This window comes from Pavona decussata, unplaced genomic scaffold (genome assembly GCF_977016875.1).
Source record: "Pavona decussata unplaced genomic scaffold, jaPavDecu1.1 SCAFFOLD_106, whole genome shotgun sequence".
In the NCBI taxonomy this organism is placed as follows: domain Eukaryota; kingdom Metazoa; phylum Cnidaria; class Anthozoa; order Scleractinia; family Agariciidae; genus Pavona; species Pavona decussata.
Genome location: NW_028145520.1, coordinates 1,438,940 through 1,465,507, shown reverse-complemented (window position 1 = coordinate 1,465,507; position 26,568 = coordinate 1,438,940). Strand labels below are relative to the sequence as shown.

Genomic DNA, 26,568 nt, shown 5'->3' with positions numbered 1-26,568 from the left:
TAACGGCCGGGTTTGTCTCGGTATATTGTAGTAATTAAAATGTATTATCATTCTTTGTACTGATCGAGACTCGGCCGTTAACTCATTTGGGATAACGGCCGAATCCGTATCGGTATATAACAACCGAACAAGTTAACGGCCGAAAAATGCTTGCTATATACCGAACAAGGTTGAGGCTTATTTCGTTATTATCAAAACACTCGATTAGGAAGGCACGCATACATTCTGGGGATACATACACGGAGCGAACCATGGGATATCTGACAATGATGACGTTTCCAACATGGCGGAAGGTGGTGGTATTGACGATGTAGGATGGTAAAGTCATCAAAATGTTTTCATTACAGTCGTGTTAAAGCCCTATGTTGAGTAGAACCGTGCTCTTAGTGCCTTCTAAAACCAAGAATTTGTTTAAATGACTTCTTTCAGGCACACAGACTTGGTGTTAGCGTTGTCAAAACAGAAAGACGTCGACAGATTGCGTGAGCTTTGTCGGGGACGAAAAATCCCAGCAGAAAATAGAGCAGACGTATGGAAGGTAAGAACAAAATCAAAATTTGTAAGCGTGATCTCATGAAACGTAAGATATTGAAACAACTGGTTTACTTTTGAAGGTTTGTCTAAACGTGGTGGGAAAACCAGATGCGTTGTCTAGTTGGGATGGATTGTTGGATCTCCAAGAACAAGACGTTATTCGCGAAGACTGTCGCAAACAAACTAGTGAGTGCTAATTACTCTTATTTACAATTAGTCATAGCTTTTATCTTTCACTATGTCGTAATTAATAATTATACAAGTGATCGTTGTAGCATGTGAAGCGATAAGTCATGTCATATGATCGTGTGGTTGAAATAAGAAAAACAAGGCTTCTTGGAACAACACGTTTTCTGATATATTTCCAGTATCTGAATGCTAGGGATTATTTAGCTTGTCTCTCATTTGCATCTCGGAATCTTTATTTGATCTTTTACTTAAGCCATTTTTTAACCACGGAGGCATTAAAGTTTACATGATAATGGAGTCATTGAATGCAGTGACCTCATTTATAATTGATGAAAAAAGTTTATAGAGTTTCTTTCATTTCTTCTGATAGAATTACGTTTGTTGTGTAGGATTTTTGTGTTTTTACCTTTGACAAATTTAAAGATTTTCACCCAATCATAATTTTGAATTGCAATCTGCTGGATTTTTCATGCAATTTCTTGGTTATATTTCACGAACTGGATTAATGGTGATAAGGAATAAATTACACAGCTGATAAGACCTAGAATATTAAAATGAACATCCAGTTATCAAATTCAATTGAAGTTCAATTGAATTAAATTTTGATCGTCAAGCACAAATAAAACAAAATCAAACTCTTTAAAATTTGGGCAATCAAATGAAAATAAACATTCAATTTTCCAATCCTTGATTGGTCATTTGCAAATGGAGTGTCTGTCTGTTTTTTAAACATTTTTAGGTTAAAAATTTTGAGGTGAGTGCAATAATGGGTTCATACTTTTAAAGAAAATTGAACAAAATCAAATGATTTACCTTGATTTGTTTGATAATTGTCTCACCAAAAACTTGCAAGTTCCATTTCAATCACACTGGTTAAATATAATAAAATTAACTGTATTGAACAGGACTGAAGAACAACCAAGTGTGATGTATTTTCAATTTATAACTGAACAAAATTTAACAACAGGGTATATCCAAAGTTCACTGTTCCCTGCTAGCAGAGGTCTCTACTCTGGAAAACTTCAAACACTTAATATCCTCAGTGTACCAAAAATCTGTTATTAACTTACTAAAATACTTGTACCGATGTCTGCTGTCCCTGAAACCAATAATCCTCAAGTAAGAGGTGCAGGTTATATTGGATAATAAATAAAAAAATAAATTAAAGCATACAATTTTTTTGGCTTTTACAGCTAAACTTCGGCTGCCAGAAGATGAAGCAGAAGAGGTGGCCAGAGACATGGAGGGCATCATAACCTTCTACTGCAAGTCTCGTAATGAGAAGTACCATTCCACTAATGGTCTAACAGAAGTGCTTGCACCTTTTATGACCCTGGACCTACCTATGAATGATGTGTACAACTGCTTCTATGCAATGCTTTATAAGTTCATACCCAGGTGAGGATTCTGTCACATGTTTTTAATGTTTTTTTTGTTGCTAATTCAGAGTTGGAAATTGTGGCTTCTTGGTCGTCAATTGCAACTTTCACAGCTGGTCACCTGCTGGCAAGTTTACCTGCTATTGCACTTTTATTTGTATTTTCAAAGTTAACTTAATTTTATGTTCAGTGAAATTAAGGAGGCTCGTAAGGGTTTTTCATTGTTGTAGTGTAAAGATCACAAAAAATTGCATCTGATTATGTAGACAAACTATAGACATCTTTGTAACTCAGTTGTTGGGCAATACAGCTAGGTTTGAAGGTTTTTGAACTTTTCTGTGCATTTTTTGAGCATTTTTAGGGATTTTGTATGCTTTAGAATAATATTATGGGTAAAGGTACAAAAGGCCATCTTTTTCAGTGCAGTGGATAATGTTTTCTATAGATTTGCATTGGGTGCGCTGAAATGATTTTATAATATTATTGTTTTAATTATTGCAGAGACTGTGTACGAGATGGGAAGCCATTTCACCTATTCCGACTTCTCTTACAATACCATGATCCAGAGCTGTGTTCATTTCTAGAATCTAAAAAACTCTGGCCAGACATGTACTGTCAGCGATGGGTAAGTTACCAATACATGAATGTGTTACTGATCAAGTTAATGCTATTTTGAGTAGGAGACCAGATTTTTTTTTTGTACTTCCAACTTATCTGCGTCACTGCATGATATTAGTATTATAAAGGAAATAAAGGGAGATGTAAAGAATCAATCATAAGAGGAAACAGAAAAAATCTGAGCCCCAGATGGGATTTGAACCCACAACCGTCCTTGTTCTAGATCGGATGCTCTAACTTCTGAGCTACTGAGGACTCGTTGGTGAGCAAGGGTCATTTTTGTGGGTTGGACTTGCGAACTGCATCGCGCAGTCATGCAGTCCATCACAAGCAACACATTAAGGCTTAACTGCATCATGCACTTACATTAATTGCAAGAAATGCCTCGCCTATGAAGGAGCTTCCAACCAACCAACCCATGCAACTGCATATTTGTATTATAAAGGAAATAAAGGGAGATGTAAAGAACCCTCAGAGAGTCCTCAGTAGCTCCAAAGAGTCCTCAGTAGCTCAGAGGTTAGAGCATCCGATCTAGAACACGGAGGCTCGTGGGGTCAAATCCCATCTGGCAGATTTTTTTGTGTCCTCTTATGGTTGATTCTTTACATCTCCCTTTGTTTCCTTTATAAAACTTATCTGTGTCCTAAGAAAATACACAGAATTTAATTTCTTTTCTGAGGTGCAGCAGGAAACTGTCAGAGATTTGTATGGTAAAAACTCAATGTAGTCTCTACTATTGTATACATGTATACCCATTATTACTGGTGCCACTTTCTTCTGTAGGAAGGTTGACTTGTCCACAATGATTAATGATTGTGTATTGCAGTGTGAGCAAACGTAATGAAAGTCATATGAACATAACTTGTAATGAAAGACACACTTTTGCAGGTGCATCATGCATTTTCACTCCAAGCAAATACTTTGAATGAAATATAAAAATCGTGGGAATGACTAAATTAATATTATTGATGAATTGTTGCCAGGCCTTCTGGCTTGGTCCCAGGTCTTTTTGTTTTAGTTCAAAATTTTAGCTCATGAGAATTCTGGAACAAAATGGGAATGAACATTTTGTATTAATTTTGAAACTTTACCTTTTGTTTCCAAGTTACGAAGCCTATTCATGGTTGCTTGTGAATCAGAGGTGTTAAGGGCTATTTGGGATTTGTACCTCTTGGAAGCTGACCCCTTTTTGGTCTTTTTCCTTATGCTAGTTATGGTCGTAAATGGCAGGTGAGATATTACATGTGTAGCACAATTTTTGGCATACCATAATTACTGGGTAAAGTTGGCTCCCCTAATTAAGAGCCGCTCCAAATAAGAACCACCTTTGCATAAGTAGCATGGCACTTTTATGCATCTGTGGCGGTTAAGTCTGCGTTGTGACTTTCCTCAAGCTCTTGGCATTGCTCGTATCTTGCCATTTCATACCTTTACCTTTATCTTGCCTGATCCAGCCGATATGGTGCTGGGGAGATAAGAAAGGCTCTGTCAATACTCTTTTCCTATCCCACGTTAGTGGGGAGGTAAGTGAGGCTTACGTTTGTTTTGCGTCGTATTAACCTGCCACGGGAATGTATCCCCCCGATTACGCCATCTTGTTGTCTGTTTACTTTGTCTCAAGACTGTTATCTAGCTGCATGCTTTCTCAAACAATATTAAAAGGATATGTGAAATAGTGACATAAATACAGTAATCATTATGGTTGTTACCACGATACCAAAGCATTATCAAATTAGCCTCTGTTGCAACCTCAAGCAATAAGCCCTATGGACATAGCAACTAAGCTACTGAGCCCCATCCCATTTCCCTGCAGGTTGCATGACACTCCTACTTTGCTCCTTCCCCATGGTATTAAATGTATGGTCAAATAGTGTTTCATTTTCACAACAATCAAGCAACCCCTGATACCTTGTTCTTTTATCACCGGGCAAAGAAAGTGAGTACACGAAGAGCTAACCCTTTTTGTGTGCTTTTCATCTGTGCTGTGACAACCCAATTAAAAGCCACACATGCACATTTGACCAAAAAATTGTGACTGGATGTTTTAGTGGAAATGAGATGTTTTCTAAGGAATGGTTTGTTAGAATTTTGTGAAATTTTACAAAACATTTATTCAGTTATCTAAAAGTGTAACTAGCCTACAAACAAAAACTGAAGGGTATTTTCACAAAATATTAAAGTGCAAAACCAATATTTATGGGAGATCTCTGTAACAAAATTGCATGGAGGCAGCGTCATTTTATCAGTATTTTGTGAGTTTTCACAAAAAAATCTAACAAGTGCATTTTCTAAAAACAAAAGAAACCTATTATTTGTGTATAGTTAAGACCTCGCCACATTGCCATGGCAACAGTACCAAAATACATTCATTCTTAGTTAATCTTGCACCATGCTAATTTCGGGTACCCAGAAGTACTTGGTTTGCAAATAACATTTACTAACACCTGTATATTAGAAAACTGTGTTAATTTGGCCACTTTAAACTAAGGTTCATGAGACACTGAAACATTACATTATTTTGAAATACATCAAAATTTAAACTGTTAAATCAAAGCATCATACAAAAGAAGTTCTTGACCATATCTGAAAATAGTATCTATTATTTTGCATTTTGAAGTGCTGAGGTATGTTAACGCTTTTTAATTCATAATTATTTCTATTAGAGATATGCTGTTTGAGATGGAACATGATAACAAAACAGAATTACTAGGTGAGTGTTGAATAATAATGATAATTGTTTAACACTGAAAGGAAATAGTAGTCACAAGGTGATGAAGATGATGATGATGATGATCAAATCGTCCTCCTTGGAACTAAGCACATCTTACAGAGTACTACGTCTATCAATAATCTATAATTAATTAATCTATCAACAGACAACTGCCAAATACAAACACCGGCTTATTACAAACAGTTCTGTTTGTCCCAAGGAAAAACTCATATACTTCCTGTTACATTAGCCTGCTTAATACGTACCATGGACCGACACTTTTTTGTGACTGAAGTGGCACACTCTTATACAAAGTTAACCTTGCTTTTTGGACACTGGTTTTTTGCACACTGTCTAATATTTATATTAGACTATTTGGCTGAATTACAAACTGTAAATGTCAGTACAGAGCAAAGTCACAGACTATTTTAAATGATTACATTGTCAGTTGCTTTTGAACAGTGGGAGAACATTAATTTTAGTGAGAGACTATTTAAATGAGGGTAAGGCCTCTTCATTCTGAACTTAGGTTACATTTAAGACTTAAGTCTTTGTACAATGAAACATGTGTCCATGACGTTTATTCTGACAGCCTGCTTAACCCACATTCAACCAACATCGCCCAGGGTTTTCCAGGCGTATCACCACAAATAAGCAACAAGAAGCGATCTGAAATGCACCACAGGCCGGTCATGCACCAAGCCCTTTCATTATTTAGAGTCACAGGATACCACTGAAGTTGACTATGATGAATAACAATCAACTTCATTTATAATGTAAACACTAAATCCTCTGTTTTTATCAATGTTGTTATAGAAGCAATATCTTCAATTCCTTTACAACTGGAGGAAGATGACATTGAAGACTTCTGTTCTTTAGCACAGTACTATGCCTCAAGGACACCACAGTCCTTTAGAAAGGTGGATTCTTTGTTTTATTTTACATGTGTGTTAATGGTCTTGTGTTAATAGAATTTTCAAATGTATCATGAAATGAAGTAACAAAACTAATAGACTATAAGGAAACAGTACAAAATATTGTTCCTTTTAAGTTGCCCAATTTAGAGATTCACATGTCACAGAAAGAATGGTTTTCTAAATTCATATCACGACCCAAAATTTGCTTGTGCTTTGTTGTTTATGTTTATAATGAGGCTTGTGAGTATTGAATTTTAATCTTGCAAATTCAATCTCTTGACTTTGCTCAGAGACATTATTGTTAATTTTATTACAGGATTATTACAACCAGCTATTTGGTATCAAAACAATCAATTCCAACAGTGTTTCCCAAGCTCTGTGTTTACCTGTTTCTGTGTCTGAACTAGTTGAAGTGAATCAGTCTGGCAGGGTAAGTGATTTACATCTGGTGTGTGACAATTTTTTAAACAATATGTTTGTCTACAAACTGCAGTGTAATAAACCCATTCAGGGTTGATCCTACTTATTGCTAGAAAAAGACGGCGACTGGTACATTTACCCATAACTCTTAGCATACGACAACCCTAAACACGCTTATTAAAACACACAGAAAATTTTTAATAACTTCAAACCTACTCTATCTGTTTCGATCTAATTTCATTAACAAAATTATTCATTGTATTGTTTTAATTCTTGTGTTATCCAGAAGGATGGTGTAAGATTCTTTGTAGTAGACTGCAGACCTGCAGATCAGTACAACAGCGGCCATCTTCCCACAGCTTTCCATTTGGATGCCAACTTGGTGAGGATAGCGAGGCCGTTAACCTCCAATTTGCTTAGCATGCAATTTGATATATACTAGAAATTACTCATCTATGCAGAACAAAGTTTTCATATTTTACATCCTAGAAGTGTTCAACACTAGTGTTTTGTTGATTAACTGGAGTAAAAAACAGGTCATAGTGTTTTCTACATTTATATCACAACCCAAATTTTGTTCATACATGCCTTGATTGTCTATGTTTATGATGAGGCTTTTCCCATGGGGCAAACTGTTTTGTTTCAGTCTGACAGGATGTGAAACTAAGTGATAACTTTGTTGTGAATACCAACGGTGGTGGTTAAAACAACTCATCACTTGTCTCTTCACTGTTGTTGAACTTCAGCTCTTTTCTTGGACAGATTTGGTCCTTCTCTAATTTAATTTTTTTTTTCCAAACACTTCAATGTGGACGAGCTGTAACAGAAAAGTGTTGTCTGGTGTCTGACAATTTATCACAAGACATCAGACAGCCCATGAAACAATAAAAAAATGAGCAGCCAAGCTTCTTAAAGCACCCTAAATAGGAATTATTTTGTCTTTGAGAGTGTGTTAAGTGTGTTGTGCTAAACCTTTAGATTCACGTATAATATTTGCATTCTTGGTTTGCGGACTACAGATGTTACAAGCTCCATCAGAATTTGCCACAGCTGCCAATGCATTGTTTGCCACTCAACAGCAGTCTATTGAAGCTGGTTCTGCAGCAAGTGGGGAACACCTGTGTTTCATGGGCTCAGGACGTGAAGAGGAAGATCAGTATGTTCACATGGTCATTGCTAATTTCCTTCAGGTATGGTGAGAAATTCTGATTCAATTTATCTGTGCTAATTTAATTCACCAATTTTGTTCTCTAGAAAATGGTTTTATAATCATTTCATTTTTGAAGTCCCATTTTAAACTTGTTTTGTTTTATCATACTAATTTTTGGGGCCTGTTTTTATAGAAAAAATCCAAATATGTCAGTATTGCCTGTGGAGGATACCTAGGTAAGTAGCGGTTAGTTTGATGCTTCCACTCTATGAAATGTTTATATTTCAAATGAAATTTTTGTCAAAAACACCTTATTCAAGACCCCGTTGATTATACTTTTTAGTTAAGAATGTCAACTTTTAGTTGATTACAAAAATACTTGGTCCACTCATTTTATGTAGGAGAGAAGCTTACATTAAAAATTTTATTCAGTGGCCTTGTGTATGCTAAAAAAAAACATGGCTAAAATATTACACTTTATCTGTGAGATTTTAACCTGAAATTTGGCACCAGCTGTAAGTTACTGAATCTACTTCTAGTGCAGAGTTAAATGTTGCTGTATATAGGTGTGGATGAGGGCAAACCTGAACTAAAGTGTTTAAAATTAACTTAAGGACAGTGTCTACTAATACAGAAGTATTTTTATGCGGTTTATGACTATGCAGGAAAAGGAGATTTTAGCAAGGGCTATTAGAAATACCCAAAAAGAAAATTGGGGGTAACCATACATTTTTCAGAGATAATTGAGCAACAATAATTTGAAAAACCAGTAAAATTCAAGGCAATGTATGGCATTTTTTTTTCTCCCATATTGAAGCTTTATCATCTCTGAAAAATGTATGGTCATCCTCAATTTTCTTTTTGAATACCAAGAACACTTGCTAAGTTCTGCTTTCTCGGCATAGTTTTAAACTGCGCAAAAATATCCCTGTATTAGTAGGCACCACCAATAGGAAACCCAAATATCGTGAGATATGCAAAACGTATGCGCAGTAACAAAAGTAGGCACCGTCCCTAAATTATCCACATATTAAAATACCCTCAAATACTATAAAGAGCCACAACTAATGATCCTCAACATTCGTGACAACCCAGTGGTACATATAGTGAGCCTCCAAATGTAATGACCCCCTGAAAGTAATAAGCTCAAACACAATATCACACATGCTATACTGCAACAAGACAGCTGTGAAAGGCTTCTAAATATGAAAGGCAGAAACTTTACAGTATGTAAAAACCATTCCAAGACATTAAAAGATTCATTAACTATAGTATCTGTGGGAACTAACCTATTTTACATCAAGAGTGCATTTGCTTGTGAGAAAGGGAAAGGTCTTATTAACAATAATGTATTCCTTGTAAAAAGCTATGTTTTGCACTTCGACATTCGGTCCCGAGTTTAAACTTGGTTTGGTTGTAACAACGAATGTTTGTCACCCTTCATAGCAAAATTATGGAGGCAGAAGCTTCAGAAAACCTGCCTGCAAATCAAGTCATAGGACATTGGAATGCAATATTGCTCAAGAAAGACAATCTGGATATACAATAAAATTAGGCATCAATGAGTTCAGATGATCTAGTTTTGATGGGGTTAAGCACACAGATGGGACATGTTTTGTTGTACTCAGGAAGGGACAATGATCTGCATTAAAGGAAAAGTTTTAATAACAAAGAGAACTACTAATAATAAACAAGAGACCGCTGCAGTTATGTACGCAACTTTAAAGCAGCTGTAAAAAGAAAGCCTAAAATTTATTCAGGTTTCAAACCTATGACCTCTGAGTTACTGTCAACAGCTTACAGGGAACAAACGTGGCCAAACAGTTTATCTGTGGGAGTTTGCATTCCCTTCAGATATTATGCTTAGACATGTTCCCTAGCAACAGTTTGATAGTTTTCCCTTGTTATAATAAAACCTTTAATTAAAATCAACATGTGGTGATTGTTACTTTCATTTTGTTAAATCACCAGCTCTTCATGAATTGATATCAGACAACTTATCATCTGGACTAGCAGACCACACTCCTAACACCTGTATTGTGTGCACTCCAGAGGCTTTCTCAGAAATTGAGGTTAGTATGTGTGTTCAGTTTCCTCTGTTAGTGCTTTCTTTTGTAAGAACTTCACTTCATAAATTATTTTCCCTTTTTGTAAACTTAGTAATGGTTGGCCATACATCTGCATCATATCAAGTACACAAAATATTCTGAAGTACAGTTGAAGTTGAATATTGGTATTATATTCTCAACTCTAACCCTAAAATTTTGCATCCTCCACATTAGGTACATTGTAGCATTACAAGAATATAAAATTGGCTCAAAAATACTGTGGAGATTCTCCACAGACTACCCTGTGGTTCACTTGTGAGAGGTGCTCCAAAGCCATACTTGAGGTTATGTACTTATGGCAAACCCAGAAGCCCTAGGTACATACTTGGGTTATCATAGATTCAAGAATAGAAGAACTTATCAAATTAATGAAGTTACTTGCATACTTTGTATCCATTCCCATTTAAGAAGCTTTGCAGACATTATTAATTTAGTATTTCTTAAAACCATAAAATCATCAAGTCTAAAACTGTTTCAAGGATATGAAAGCAAACAATAAGAAACACTTTTTACAAGAAGTTAGCAATAAAAAGGTGAAATATTAGCTCGTGATTGTGTGTATATTCAACATTGCTAAGTGTAATGTAATCAGAGTCACTCAATGCAATCCATGGCCGCATCCTTGAAACAATGAACTCTGCAAAATACCCAGGGGTGCACCTACCAAAGGATCTTCGCTGGTGAAACCTTTCATACCATTATTTATCAAGTGAATCAGCTGAAACTTTTTATTTGAATTTATTTGGTTTCTAGCATTATCAAGAACTGTCAAGAGGAGAGGAGAGCCCAGTAGATCACAGAGTAAGTATTGTAAGCAATACAAGCACATGGTCATTTAAAGGTTTCAAAGGTAAACCAATAGGGATACGATTCCTGTCAGTCACATTATTTGAAAGCTCTCCTATATTGGTACGGTTTGTGTATCCCTTGTCACATGCAAGGTTTTTTAGAAAGAGACAACTTACTACATGGTTTATTCACTGTTCTTACTGACTTACTAATTGCTGTAATCATTGCAAGTTTACTAGTACATTTTTTATATCTCTCGGTTGGTACGCGCGGTGTAATTGCTTAATTTAGCGGGCCGTATTTCACTGTACGGCCCGCTAAATTTGAAATTAGGGAGCTTAAGCACAGACATTCGTGAGCCACGGACGACAACCGAATATTTCCTTTTTTGCGTGGTTTTGCTCCTTAGCATGGACAGGAAAAGCTCTTGTTGATGACTGTGGCTTGACGTTACGAACGCGATGGCGTGAAAACGCTCCAAAAAGGGAAAACTTCAATTTCCGGTTGCCGTCCGTGGCTCAAAAACGTCCGTGCTTAAGTTCCTTCTCGATCCTTTGCTGCGCGCCCGATTAACCTCTGAGATATAATAAATATCTTACTTGTTTTCGTGGTCCGTACTGTAAGTTACGGATCCTCGTTTTTTCCCGTTGATTTTAAGCCCAAGCGCTTCGTGCTTGGACCATAAATCAATGGGAAAAAACTCGGTCCATAACCGTATTTTTAATAGCACCAGTGTATTATTTGTTTATTTACTTGTGAGTGTGAATTCTGTTGTTGCAGGGAGGCCTAGTCAGTATACTGTCGTCAGCTATCAAATCTGGCACCCATGTTAGAGAAAAAATAGGAAAATACATAGCTGAATCGCACCAGCCTATAGAAAGGTATGTCAGTGCTTACATACACCTTACTTTGTTTTTTGAAAGGATGCACATGGATAATTTACGGAAAAATGTGAACAAGGGGTAAAATGTCTGCAAGTTTTATTTGAAATATTTTAAGATTATTTCACTTCACTTTCCTTGTGATCGAGGGTTTACTTAAACAGGACTCTAATCCAGCAGTGTAATAAGATGTCATATTTTGCGTGTTCTTCTGTCCTTATATATTTAAGCGTGTTCTTCTGTCCTTATATATTTATCAATTAGATTATGAGCTCGAGATTTCTATCGCGTGATAGTTGATGAGGGCGAAGCTCGAATCAACTATCACGCATAGTCTATCACGAATAATCTAATTGTTTTTAGTATAAATCTACTAGTCGTTCAAAACTTAACAACAAGACAGTTCACGTTTTTATTGAATTGTGATGTAAAGAGGTCACACCACGCGCAACTGTTAGGCTACTCACTCTACTAACTATTTACAACAGAATAGATAGTGAGTAAGGTAGCCAATAAGAGAACAACATTCGTGATAGAACGCTAGTAGATTTATACTAATGTGCATTATTTTGTAATAGACATGTGAGTGATAAAGACAGACAGAGCAAGCTTTATAGAAATGTACAACCTGTGTTCAGCATTGATGACGAGGATGAAGAAGGAGGTATTTAGATTATTTTCTTAATGTAAGAATTAAAACGAAAGCAGAAACATGTCCTTTTTTTGGGGGGGGGGGGGGGGGGAGCAGCACACCAACGCTATTAAACAACATTTTCCAGACGTTTACATAGTAACAAGCCTAAGGCAGAAATGTCGTGCTGTACCAGAGAAAAATTCTATGCACTTTGAGGATGTACGGTAGCTGTTGTTGTTGTCAATTAATTTTTTTTTTTTTTTTTCTGTTATATCAGTCACCCTAGGCGTATTCTCTGTAGTATCTTCCCTGACCGGAGTGTGGATATTCAACTTTTAATTTGATACTAATCGCAAAGAGTAGGGCATGGAGTTCCCGGTGTGCTGGTCTGGTCTTTGTGCTATTTATTGATTCATTGGTTGGGTGGGTTGGGTGAGGTCGCTAATGGACTGACAGCGGCTGCCAGCGTCGCCTATATATGCTGAAACTTGCACTGAAGTAATGTAAACCGCATTTGAATACGTATATAGAAAATGCGGTATATAAATACCATTAGCATTACTGATGTAACGCTGTGCACATTTTTATCCAGAGTTCTCAGATACATTCCAACAGCTCAGTAATGTTTGCTTGCCTCAGTTTGGAAATCAGCTGACGTTAAAATAAATAGGAACAATAAATAGTTCTGGAAATTCAAAGTTGTTGCTTCTCTAGCTAAAAACAACAGAAACGTGTATTTTAGGCAGAAAATAGTAACCTTACCATGCCGTTGAACTCACCGTTTGCAACATTGTGAGTAGTTAAAATTGCTTCCACCATAAGTCATCAAAGGTGATTTAATCGGAGGTTAGGATGTAATCTTCTTTCCAATTACCAGGGGCTGTAAAGCTTAAACTTCAACCTGTTTTTAAATACAGATAATAATAGCGCTAGCTCTGAAGAAGAAACAAGGAAGGAAGCGGTCAATATTGAAACGTGGCTTCATCGCAAGGATGTGGTTTCATCGTACAGATGCCATGAAATTCTGCGCAATGGATTCTCAACACCAAGGTACTATTCACTCCTTATTCAAATATGGCCGCCACTGATTTACTGTATACAATCGCTTTTATCTTGGGGTTTCCTTGTCATCGCTTCAATACTCAGCAGTTAAGGACGGTGCCTACTTTTGTTACTGCGCATACATTCTGCGCATCTCGAGATACTCGGGTTTCCTATGGGTGGTGCCTACTAATACAGGGATATTTTTGCGCGGTTTAAAACTATACGGAAAAAGCAAAAGAAAGTTCTCTTGGTATTTAAAGAGAAAATTACGGCTAACCTTGCATTTTTGAGAGATAATAAAGCTTCAATTTGATTAAAAATGCCATACATTGCTTTGTATTTTAGCGCTTTTTACAATTATTGTTTCGTAACTATCTCTAAAAAATGCCTGGTTACCCCAAATTTTCTTTCTGGATCCCGATAGCCTATACTAAGATGTTCTTTTCCTGCATAGTAATAAACTGCGTTAAAATACCTCTGTGTTAGTAGGCACTATCCTTAATGAGAGTTGTTCGACCCCCTCCACAGAAGACCAAGTGCAGTAATGAAATGAGAACTTTTGGCAATTTCTTGTTACTGAAAACGTAACAATTTCGCATGTAATTGATGATATGGTTTGTTGTTTTCTCTTTGCAGTTATATTCTCCTCACAGACGTGCAAATGTTTATTTTACGGGAGATTCCTAAGAGAGATGGCTGGGCTTACATTCAACACAGACATCACCTGACCTCGGTGGTAAAAATCACCTCGAAAAGGAAGCATCCAGACTTGATAACATTTAAATATGGAAAAAGTGATGGTGAAAACATTGAAGTGACGGAGACAGAGAGATATGTTATTCCAAATGCTAGGAAAGCGACTCAGAAAATCAAAGATAGAATACTAAATCTAGTTGGTGAACAATAATGTTAATGTATACAATGAATTATTCGAAAGTTTGTAATTTATAGTTGATTTTCATTTTATATCTCCACGGAACTTAAGAAGTTCCAAACAAAACTTCCCCTCTTCGGACTTCTTTCTAAAAAGTGCTGTTCAAACGAGATGGAAATACAAATCCCGTTCAAACATACCCTGGTGCTAGAGGTTTCCTTTTCTTGCGCTTTCTCCTCAAACAGCTTCGCGGCTCAATTCTGTTTGAGGAGAAAGAAAACCCCTATGACCAGGGTATTAACACAGTGTTTTGCTGTAGTGTATGTTAGTAACAGCCATCAGCTAGTAGGCATCCTTCGTGTATACAGCATACAGTACCTTAAAGGGACTATGCAAGCTGTTTGATATTTCAGTTCACCGAAGAGCGTATAGTCGAATTGTGCAAGTGTGACTTTGATGACTGGTTTCGAGGAAAACAGTTTCGTTTTCCCGAGGATCTCCATGTTTGCTGAGAAGTAAGTCAAGGGAATACCTTGAAATTTGAGAGATAACAAGCTTTTTTTCCCGAGGGGCTCACCAGTAATAAAGTATTTTGCTTTTATTTAGAGCTTCAGTTTCGTAACTAAACTAATCCTTAGGTACAGATGGGATAGCTGTCTGTAAAAGAAATAGAATATCATTCATAGTTTTCATCCACAGTTTTCTGTTATTTTCTTGGAAGCAAATTTAAGTATAAATTAATATAAGTTGGTTATCTAACATTCAAACTGACGGAGCCGCTTTTGTGAATTTCCTTGTGAACTATCGTCAGTGATAAGATTGTAAGCAGAGTTTAGTGACGGCGGAAACTGAGGCGTCGTCGCGACAATTTTTAAATTTCGTTTATATGAACCCTTCTCATTGGTAAAAAATAATATATAATAAATACATTTCGTTGGCATTAAGATAAATCAGATAGACATCTTAGTAGTCCTTGGATACATAAATTTGACCACAATTCTTACAAATCCAGAATTAAAACGTGTGTATATGTCGTGGGCAAAATCGTGTGTTTTACTTTCGCTTTTGTCACCATCTGCCCTTGACCAAAAGACTTGTTGTTCACGTTGATCTTGTCAGCAGCAAAAACAATACCGTGAACTGCCGCTTATAAGCCCCCCCCCCCCCCCCCTCCAGTTATAGGCCCATCAACCTGTAGCCCCAAGTTCAACTCCTCGGACGCGCTTGTTAATAGCCAGCTGGTCTGCCTCCTGCCAGTTGGGATTTTTAACCATGTTATTTTCAATTTGTATTAATTCTTTATGACTAGCACTTGTGCTATAAACACTGCCGAGGGTAAATAAAAGTTATTTGTTTATTTATTTATTTATTTTTTTATTGAAATGAATTCGATTTGTTATGACGTTTTAAAGCTTATTTAAGGACGGTGCTTACTAATATTAAAGGAAGTATTTTTGCGCGGTTTATGACTTTGTGGGGAAAGGAGATCTTACCAAGGGCTATTGAAATTCAAAAAGAAAATTGGGGGTAACCACGCATTTTTAGAGATAATGAAGCAACAGTTATTCTAAAAAACAGTAAAATACAAAGCATTATATGGCGTTTTTACCAAATTGAAGCTTTATTATCTCTGAAAAATGCATGGTTACCCCTAATTTTCTTTTTGGATTTCAATAGCTCTTGCAAGGATCTGCTTTCTCCGTATACTTTTAAAACCGCGCAAAAATATTCCTGTATCAGTAGGCACCAGCCATAGGAAACCCGAGTATCTCGAGATGCGCAGAACGTTTGCGTAGTAACAAAAGTAGGCACCGTCCTTAAAAACCAGTAAATGGAAAACGTATTTCGATCAACACTGCTATGGCTCGTTTGGAAATGGATTTTTTTATTCCGGTTATAAGCCCCCTTCGATATAAGCCACTCCGTTTATAAGCCCATCTAAAACCCCTTACGAAGTTGTATAAGCCCAGGGCTTACAAGCGGCAGTTTACGGTATTTAAACACGGACAGGGTTTTGGCTTTGTTCATCCAAAATATATAACGGGAATTCATCCAAAGATGTAACATTCATCAAAGTTTGCCAAAAGGTGTAAATTCAACGGAGTGAACACCAAGACTGGTCACACTTTTCACCATGCAACTAATGGCGAAAAATTTTGTTCGGAATCGTGCCCAGTTGACACAAAAGAAACGTCAATAAACAAATTTGATTTAATTATGCCATACATTTATCCTGGTAAATGCCATTTCCAAGCAATAACCCTCCATGTCTTAAGGGGGAGTTACACCTGAACGCCATTTTTCCGCCACTTGTTATGGCTTTGATGGAAATATCTCGTTCACGTTTCAAGCAATCCGAAAACCCTACCATCATATCGTGAATATGTGTTGTGGGGTATTTTGTGAATTTTTGGGTGATTTTTGGGTATATTTGGGTGGAGTAGTTTTTCTAGAAAGATTGGTAAAGTTAGGAGAAATAAGAAATAATTGAAGATTTAGCGAAGTTTTAAATTGGAATTTGTAGTTAATAATTAGTAGACGGACACCATGTTAATCCACTGGCAACCTGGGGTGCTCTTGCGTGGGTATCAGCTGTCTGTTAGTGTTCCAAAAATCATTTTCTTCCTTCTATCCCTTCTTAAAACCTCTTCAAATTTCATTCAAATTTAGGTCAAGTCCCCCCTTAATCGAATATTAGTTTACAAATATCGAACTGAGAATTATCATTAAGTCTGTTCGATTTAAAATTACATTCCGCTTATCAACGTAAACGGCGACTAGCGCAGGAGAACGCCTGGGAACAAGTCAAATTACATGGCGTAGTAGGGCAAAATACAAGTGAACGCGAAATTACTTGCATTTCATTGAAAATCAGTCTATACATAAAATACATATACATTACCGCGGTGATCGTACCAAGAGGTCGCATGACATTGAAACGACACGCCACAGTCAAGCGCCTTTTAAAGAAGTCACCAAACCATTTTCAAGTGATCGTATTAATGATATGAAAGCGGAACGATCGGTCTTCCTGTTAAATGACAGAATTATAGACTGCACTGAGCCAGCATGTAAACTACTCCGTACTTTTTTGCTGCTTGTTTCAGTGGCATAGGTCGGGAATGACTACACTACTGATTCAGTAGAATTCACTGGTCCTTCATTCGCCAAGGAATGCTGAAAAAGACTTGATGTTAAATACGACTTTCCTTGATAGACGACAAATTGCCGTTGCTCTCGAAAAGAGTCTCCATTCTTTGCATTACTGGCCCGAAGTTGACAACATGTTATAATCATAGACCACGAGGCACAACAAATGATTACGAACAAAACAGCGCCGAATATTCCAAGTACAATCATTGCTAACATTCCTCCTGCACTCAGTTCCGCTAATTCAAATCCCGCACCACCACTGGACTGATTTTCCAATGTGTCACTAACTCCTTTGCCACATTGCACAAACAAAGAGCTCAGAACAAACAGAGTCGTGTGAGATATCTTCATGTTTCACTTTAAAATTCATTTGATCTTTCACGGTAATAACAGACACGTGAGGCCAGCGAGCAAACTTCTAAAGCTTTAGTTCCATATAACAAGTACAAGGTATCTTCATCCTGTTTTGTTACCAAGTGAAACCTCGCAGGATTGTTCAGTTCAGGTTTCTAAATCACATCAGACATGAGTTTGGATTATGCTCTTACTCAAAATCGTGATACAGAATAAGTAGTGGTTTTAAATATTAAAATCCGAGTGCAACATTTCAAATTATGGAACTATCAAAACTTCCAATGACATGCGACATGTTGTCTATTTAACCTAAGGCGAATGGAGATAAGTAAGATAGTGATTTTTTATTTAAACGACTCCTCCCCTTGAACAGATTGAGTTTCACAATTTATTCGATGCTAAGTGAATGTATTCATAATTAAGTAACCCATCACTCACGTTTTTTCTATACGGACAGAAAGGAACATTCTAGTGTTACTTAAAATACTGCCTCGATGCTTAGGAGCTGAAGACGGTGGACTTTGCCGATTGCTCTATTTGTAATATTAGCTTATAGTTCAGCTAGAATAACCCAGTATGAAAACACATTTGAAAAAACAAAACAAAACAAAACAAAACAAAAAAACGCTAGATTTATTTCAGTCAAGGTAGTTTATAGCTCATAAATTAGTCAAGACGAAAGCGTGTGCAAAAAAAAAAAAAACTTCAACATATTAACGCCAACCTTGTAACCCCCGACAAAACTTTAAAGGTTAAATGAACTAAAATTTGGACAGTTTTTCATTTAAGTCCAATGTGTTCATTTAGTGTAGAATAAACATATTCTGAAGTTTCAAACGAATTGGACGAAGCATTGCGGAGATATTGGAATCTTAAAATCACTGTTTTTCAGCCTTCACAATCGTGGAGCGGTCGGGAAAATTGTCGTAAAATTGTCGTAAATAAAACTTGTGACGTCACTGTTTGCGACCTGAAGAAATGCGGGATATTTAGAACTCATTTGCAAATTCTCAAAACATCAGATGCTGTTTGTTTTCAAACTGTTTCCAGTGACTAGAGATTCCTCTTAAACACTGAAGATCCTGAATGACCCCGGAGTAGAAGTCCTTCAAGTCGATGAGATATTTTAAAAATCATATGATACAATGGACATTGCAAAAATCGCGTTTTGATTGGCGTAGAGGAGTTTGAGATTACGTATACAATAGAGAGATTAAGAATCGCGTCTACGGCAAACGGCAAACGTGAAATTCGTTTATGTTTTCTTGAAATAGAGAGTACAAAGATGAAAATATAGTGCAAAGTAATTCTGGCCTTTGATGCTAATACAAAACTACTGGATTTGACAGAGAAACTGTAAACAGCAAGCGGCAAATATAGAATAAACATGGTCACGTGGTCATATCTCACGTTTGTCGTTTGCCGTGAACGTCATTCTTAATGACCTCTCTATTACAAACGTACGGATGACGTCATGAACCGCGGAAAGTTCTCCCAGTCCTCCCTCGTAATATTTTGATAAAAATTAAGGGAACTGACTGTTAACCAATCACAATCTCTCTTAGGCTGCATTAGCCTTCACGCGAGCTGTCTTGTTATTAATCATAAATGACATAATAAAGACCAAGAGAGGATGTGGGTCTCTTGTAAAGACCAAATTTGCCCTCTCGCTTTCCACGCAAATCATAATTACGCCAATTTTTTAAACATTTTTATATTTTAAGTTTTGTGTGGGATAACACAGGCATACTCGAAAAAAAAAATCCGAGTGCTCCTATCAGGAGTCGATCCTAAGACCTTCCTATTACTAGTTCGGATGCTCACTGAGCTACAAGAGACTTGTGAGAGCTAAGCCCATTAAACCTGGTTCATGGGACAAACTAATCTCGTACCCAGATCTCCCACGACTGAGTTCTGGGTACGAGATTAGGGACAAACATCCTGCATACTGCTAGGATTGGAATGTCATGTGTAGCATATGTGCAATGGAAGACACCGGTCCCAGACACTGTCAACACGATATCAATAAACAAACTTCCTTGGAAAATAGCGACCCAGTGTTTAATCGCCAACCTCCAACTGCTGAAAGGAGAAAGAAGAATTACTAAAAATTACTAAAAAGCAGGGGATCAACCTTCGTAAAGAGTGTGGTTTGATTGCAAGCAATAATTTTAAACTGAATATTGCTAATGGAATGGCAAGTTACCAAAAAAAAAAAAAACAACAACAACAACAAAAAAGACTTGAGATGACGTGCGACACCCACCCATGGATATAAATCTTTTGATTTTTTTAAATTTTCAAACCGCTGTGAAACCTCTCAGTTAAACGTTCTTGGCATGCGCGGAACCGAGTTCATGCGAGTTCTTCGAATTCGCGTTTCATTTCATTGACGTTTATGATATTTTGAATGGCTAAGTTATTTTGTGAAAATGTTGGTTTTTTTTTAGGTGAACTACAGGCCCGAAATCTGTATAAACAAACCTGAAGTGTGCTTATGTAATGACTGCATTCTTTTTAGGCACGAACGGAACAGCTTGGCAATTCTTGGGATGCAACCGCCATTAAGTTTGTTTCCATGGTAGGGCGCGTAATACGGAACCGGATTTCTTCTACGTACGGTATCTTCCCTCCGTCTTGCACGATTGTCTGGATTCAGTCGTCGCAAACATTTTGATACCTGTTTTCCGTTAAGTGTTAAGCCTTTGTTACAAACATAGCCAGTCATCATTTTATGACCATAAGTTGGTCCGACGTGGAATTTATTTTCACCAACATTTTATAATAGTAAAAACTTGCGAGTAAGAACATGAATTTTAAGAACCTGTTAGGCTAAAAATTTGTAATGTAAAATAAGCTCCCAGGCATAGGAAAAGACCAACATTTCATATCTTCTAATTAGTTATTGTAAATCCAAAAATACTTGACTCATTCAGGTCAAACAATTAAATACTATACGTTATAACAATACTGAACCTGAACCTATATAGCCTACATTCTTTTAAAGTGCCGTTTATGTAATAACCTGTTGAGGCTAACTTGGAAAGATACAGGTTCTTACTCGCGGGTTTTTTACTGTAATCAATTTCACGACGAATGGAACGTATTGAGCTTACCTCGCTCACGCAATCTTAAATCAATTAAAATCACTTTAAAGAACCAAAGAGGGATTTTCTATTCTTGAATGATGGCATCTACCTTATCCTCCCACGCAATCGTTTTTAGGGGACTCGTATTACCTCCCTCGTCAATACGAGTCTCCTAAAAACGACTGCGTGGGAGGCTACGTCTAACTCCACGTCACTCACTTTGGATATACCATGTTTGGAACACAATAAGTGTAAGTTTCTTTTCGAGAAGCATCATCGTACTTCCGGAAAGTTTTGCTTAAATAAACTGCTGATCTCTTTGTAAGTCCTGTTTGCTTTTACTTGACTTCTTATTTAATTATGTAATGTTTAAAATAGGAGCAGCAGTGTTTAAAACCACGAGGCATAGCCGAGTGGTTTTAGATCCGATAAAACACGTGCTGCGAGCTTTTTGAACGGCTTCAAAAACATTCCTGGGAAAGCGTGTGTTAAGAGAGTTCATAACAAAGATGCTTTTGTGAACGTTGGAAATTAGCACACTAGAAAACTTAACACCGGATACTAATAAGGAGGAGGTTTTATCGGGTTTTAAAACCACTGCACGTGATGTTTTACGACCATTTGATAGGCTTATGAATTATTAATGAGTTTTTGAAACGTCGATATTACTTTCAAACTACTCCATGATGTAACAAGGCGCCAAATTATACCAATGGCGCAAAAATGTCCAAGCCAAGCGAGCATTTCATTTCGCCCAAATTTTTTGACAGCTGTCAATGAAGGAGGCCGAACAGAGATAGCGGGAAAAAAGTCGACATATTTCTACTTTTTGATGAAAACGGCGAAAAGCTGAAAAAATTCGAACTTGGAGAAAATTGACTGTGGCAATATTCGAGAGAAATCCTAAAAATATTCCACCTTATCTGGAAAAAAATGGCTCTTATTTCAGGTTTTATATACGCAAGTGAAATCGACAAAAAGGTATTGTATTTTTCATTTTGCGTGGAAAATCACAAATCAAAAAGGTGATTTTTATGGAGTTTTGCAGTTTCTAAGATCAATGATTCCACATCCCTAGGGATTGTTACGGGGCAAGGCAAACAATCACGGGACCTGCGGGGTGCCTCAGTTGACGTGTGTTTATCAGGGGCACACTCAGCTCGACAATATCCGAGCGCCATATTGGTTGTAAGAGGGCTGGAAAATTAGCAGATTTGTTTTGCTCGATCATTTTGTCTCGACCGCATATTACGCCAGACTGAACAGGGCCAAATTACTCTGCAATCAGAAAGGAGGCAAAGAGACCCTCGGTTTCAAAGGAGTTAGCTATTATATTATTTCAAGGGAAGTCAAATTTCCTTGGGATACACAAATCGTACTGGGCCGGAGAGGGAAAGTTTGGGACACTGCGAAAATTGAAGTGTTTAGCGGAACGTGGCAACGTCCTTGTTGGACCTTACAAGATAATTTGCATGGTTCTGTGGGATTTTCCAGCGATACGATCGATGTATCGACAGTAAAAGAATGAATGCCATTCATGTCGTTTATCGCCTCAAGCTGATACTGCAGAAAGGTTAGGGAACCGGTTTGTTATGTTCTATCTCTAATTTTGGTTGACACCTTGGACGTCCACCGATGTTATAGATTTCCTCTCATCTTAGTGGAGAATATATTTCTATTGCATAAATCGCGAGTTTGTTTTATAGTAAGAATGAGTAAGTCGCTGTTCGCGAACACAGCTGAGTGGCTGGAGTATCGAGCATTTCATGATAATTTCGAGCGACCCACTTGTGTCTAAAAGCAAGTAGCATGCGGGGTTTGGAATTTGTGGTGCATGTTATGAGCGTGTCTGTTTTATCTGCTCACTCATTCCAGTGATTGTGATCTTTTTACGGGTAAATTGATTAAAATGAATTTATGAATAATTGTGAACGATTTCTGTGTTTATTTACCGTTCTGTTATCTTGTAGGGTGACCCCATTGCGAGGGTTTAAACATGGATCCCGCAGAAAATCAAGACGGTAAGAAGTCATGATTCGGCTTACTGTACCGTTGTGAAGTGGCTATTGTTGTGCATTTTTCATGCTCTGTATTTATTAAGGTTAATTTGCCCATGTTTCTATTACCACTCTGTTTACAGAGTTTGTTCGTCTCGGTTTTAGATCCGTCCACTGTTCGTCAATCTGTTTTGTTCGAAGAATAAACTAAGCTTATATCATCTAAAACTAACCTGTTTGACAGCTACTGCTATTTACTTATTGCACTGCATCTGCTGTGAGTTTAATTTACAATTACATGTTTACGTTAAAAAGTTCTTCTGGCTCTATAAACCCTTTGTCATCAACCGAGAGGGCTACCTTAGCGCTTTTTTCAAGGTTCTACTTTTTCCTTGTCTTGGAGCTAAACGCCTTGGCTTCTTAAAAAAAAAAAGAAGAAAGAAAAAACAGCAACTACACAACACTTAGTTCTTCAAATAATCATCTTTAATTGGTGTATTGCTCTTTTCACTGCTCAACAATGTGAACATTAATTCTGCATTGGACACTAAATAGAATGATTAGTTTGAGTTGATCGACAGAAGGACATTTTGTTGGCTGTTTTCAAGAGGCAGTGTAGATGCCAGTATGTTTTTTTTTTCATCTGCCAAAAAGTTAGTTGTTGGAGAAAAAAGGATTGTTTTACTGTTTCCGTGGCAATATTTCTTGTAATTCCCTAAAACACACTTGTTTATTTGCTATATATAATTTAACTATTAATTGGCCATCACATAGCACGATACACTGCTTTACAATGCCCATTTTTTCCCTTTTTTTCCTTGTCATGTTAACCCACCCCAGACCTCCATGTGTCGCTTGGTCAAAATATTCGCAAATTCAAGCAGAGAAAATTTTTATTTACTAATTCTAAAGCTGAATTGATTTAATGCAGTTTTGGATTTTTCGTACTTTATACGGTCTGAAGTGTTGACTGTTAAATAGCGGCAAGTTCTAGGCTAAAAATAAAGGTTGTTTTGAATCTCAAGGACTCAATCATAACTGGGGTAAGCATCCTACTTCTTTGAACTTGAACTCATAAATGATAATGGAAGATTTGCTGTAAGCGAGCCGCACATCAAGTCAACGAGATCAGCTCCTCACACAAGGGTGTCTATATTCAATGGTGCAAACAAAATACTTGAAATGTGGTTGAAATGTTCTTACATACTTTTCAGGTACACTGTAGGTCTTCTGACAAAGTATGTTTGTTTGCTCTCAAACTGCTTCTTGATTTTAGCCGGCTTTTCAAAAATACATGTAAAAGATTGAAGTGATCATGAATTACAGATATCCAATGCTGTGGACTGGTCCAAACCAACCGTCATGATGCAGGTTTTGAACTCAAATAATTGTCATGTTTTTATTACTAGCACAAAAACAGGAAAACAAAATTATACGTGTAACTTTGAGTAAAGGGAATTCTAAAACGCACTGCAAACAGCCTAAGAGTTGTGAATGCCTTCATGACAAAAACAACTGTCAGGTGGAAAGAGAGTCCATATTGTGATCTACAAACTAAACAGTGACATTTTTCTGTAATTGAAAGGAACATTGTCCATTATACCTACACTGTACCTATTTTCTCAAGGTTGTAAGAAGGAAAGTACCATGTTGTATTGTGATTAGTTGGGCCAGTGTGCAAACATTTCTCTTACTGTGGGTCATAAGGACTTGGCTTGACGTAAAAGTTCAGTGAGAAAACTGTAAAGATATTGTTAAATGTTCCGAAGTATCCGAAATGTTCTCTAACTTAGCGCCAATCCCCACTTGAATCTGCCTCAGTTAGTTTCTACTCTTGAAGCAGGGTAGTTCTCCACAATTCCCCCCTCCCCCACAAAAAAAAAAAAATTATAAGTAACAGATAGGCCTTTTATTCACCCAAGGGATCCATGTATTGATTCAGAAAAAAAAAAAAATAAATAAATAAGGTTTTCTGCTAGTATTCCTCTCAGGTGAGGTTTACATAAATTTCTGGAAAGGATGGCTGCAGCAGTAATGTCAAGTAATATGCATCAAGCTTTCCAAGCCTACAATCATAGTTGGTCTAGAGTTTTCTGTTTTATGAACAAAAATCTTTCCATCCATGTTCCAAACATGCTCCAAACGGTTATTCTTCTTTGTTTTCCAGGCTGCTGCCATAATTTCTTTAGATTGGCTGTAAAATTCTCCTTAATGAATAAGTTGCTTTCAATGTCTTCCACCACTGATTCCAAAATTTATAATGGTTTGATGTTCTTAAGCCTTGAGGGAGGTTGCCCAATCATTTGGCATTTACTACCAAATTTTCCAGGAAAGGTGATGTTTTCTCCTGCTTGAGTACAAACTACAAAAGCATCTTCCCTTCCATTTTGAACACCATTGGCAGCCATTTTGCCAAGTTAACAAGTTTACCACATACAGACAACATACATTTGCAATGCTTACTCAAAGTTGGGCACGCAAAAACCAATCTGGGTAAATGCATGGTTTAATAAGACATTCTCCTGGAGGGAGGTGCTCTCAAAGTGAAGTCTCCAACCCTTTTTGTTGATTCATGACTGTAGTTGTTCTGTTTACCAGTTTGTAGGAGGAGAAATGATTTTGATGTTCAATGTTTTACAGTATTAATTAACATTGACAGTTGAATTTTGATTTTTAGGCCAGCACTTGATCCAACACTGTGTCATCATCCAACGTGACGAGAAAGGTTATGGCCTGACTGTTACAGGAGACAATCCAGTTTATGTACAGTCTGTGAAAGAAGGTCAGTAAGATAAGCACTGTTTTGTGTGGGGCTGATGGGCTGAGGACGTGTTTCATTGGTTCAAAATTTTGTTTTTGTTGTATTTTTCAGAAAACACAATTTACATACACAGCATTGCTTCTAAGCAAATATTTAAGACGCTGATGTCATTTTAATACCACTAATTCACTAATTCATATAGATTCCAAAAAAGCACTTTTTTAAAGAAATAATTGATGGAATCTCTGGAATTTCAAGAATGTAAGGGTGCCGTCATTGGCAAGAAATTTTATAAAATAAATCAATTGCAAACAGGAATTTATTATTTTCCTTTAAGATTTGGATTAAAATGCACAAAAACACATCTTTTTACCACAGTGGGCATTATAGGTTTGGTTTGAAATGTTTTAAGAGTGAAATTTCACAAAGTTTTCCTTCATGGAAAGCAAGATCCACTCACTCGTGTTCTAATGCACTCTCTGTTGTGCACTGCAGTGTAAAGTTTCCTTTTGTCATGTAGTTTAAACCTGTCAAGTTTCAAATATCTGCGCCACATTGTCTTGAAGAAAATATGGTAAATATAGTATAGTAGTACTCTCCTCTTTACGTGAATTATTTATTGATTCACTTGTGGTGTGGATCTATAGAATATTTAAATGAGCAACTGGTTACTTGTTCTCTGTCAGGTGGAGCAGCTTACCGTACAGGTGTGCAAGTTGGTGATAAGATTATCAAGGTAAGCGCATACATTCTTTTGGTTTTATCTTTGTTCACTTTAAAGGAAAAGGGATGTTGACAAAAATATACTAATCTACTGACACCTTTCTCTTTTTTAAGCCAGCAGTAGTTATTTTAGTGGAGTATGCATTAAAGTTAGATAGATAGATAGTTTGTTTAAAATTACCTCACAGCCTAAAGGCTGAATATTCACCCCTCTAAGGAAGTAATGGTCTTAGGCAAGAAATAC

General features: G+C 36.9%; 2 protein-coding genes across 14 annotated transcripts in view; both read left to right on the top strand.

Moving 5' to 3' along the window:
* Nucleotides 1–231: 231 nt before the first annotated feature.
* Nucleotides 232–15,291, top strand: LOC146471144 (TBC1 domain family member 23-like). Its single transcript, XM_085121158.1, has 18 exons — nt 232–318; nt 430–538; nt 615–720; nt 1,917–2,121; nt 2,604–2,727; nt 3,826–3,950; nt 5,384–5,430; nt 6,247–6,350; nt 6,664–6,777; nt 7,054–7,149; nt 7,787–7,957; nt 8,111–8,153; nt 9,889–9,989; nt 10,779–10,826; nt 11,595–11,695; nt 12,274–12,359; nt 13,247–13,379; nt 14,010–15,291. The coding sequence occupies exons 1-18, from the start codon at nt 284–286 to the stop codon at nt 14,278–14,280; spliced, it is 2,019 nt and encodes a 672-aa protein (XP_084977284.1). The 5' UTR covers nt 232–283; the 3' UTR covers nt 14,281–15,291.
* Nucleotides 15,292–21,999: 6,708 nt separating this feature from the next.
* LOC146471143 (rho guanine nucleotide exchange factor 12-like) overlaps nt 22,000–26,568 on the top strand; it is a 65,174-nt gene continuing 60,605 nt past the window's right edge. For all 13 annotated transcript variants that reach the window (XM_085121150.1, XM_085121155.1, XM_085121157.1 and 10 more), the window contains exons 1-4: nt 22,000–22,416; nt 22,814–22,864; nt 25,518–25,622; nt 26,288–26,337. In XM_085121150.1, the coding sequence (XP_084977276.1) occupies nt 22,840–22,864; nt 25,518–25,622; nt 26,288–26,337 (180 nt within the window). In that variant the 5' untranslated portion in view covers nt 22,000–22,416; nt 22,814–22,839. The remainder of the gene's footprint in view (nt 22,417–22,813; nt 22,865–25,517; nt 25,623–26,287; nt 26,338–26,568) is intronic.

Excerpts from the sequence above, each read along its gene's own strand:
- LOC146471144 (XM_085121158.1), top strand. The coding sequence starts at position 284 with ATGGCGGAAGGTGGTGGTATTGACGATGTAGGATG. Across the intron at positions 319-429 it reads GGTATTGACGATGTAGGATG|GCACACAGACTTGGTGTTAG; the intron begins GTAAAGTCATCA and ends GACTTCTTTCAG. Across the intron at positions 6,351-6,663 it reads CACCACAGTCCTTTAGAAAG|GATTATTACAACCAGCTATT; the intron begins GTGGATTCTTTG and ends ATTTTATTACAG.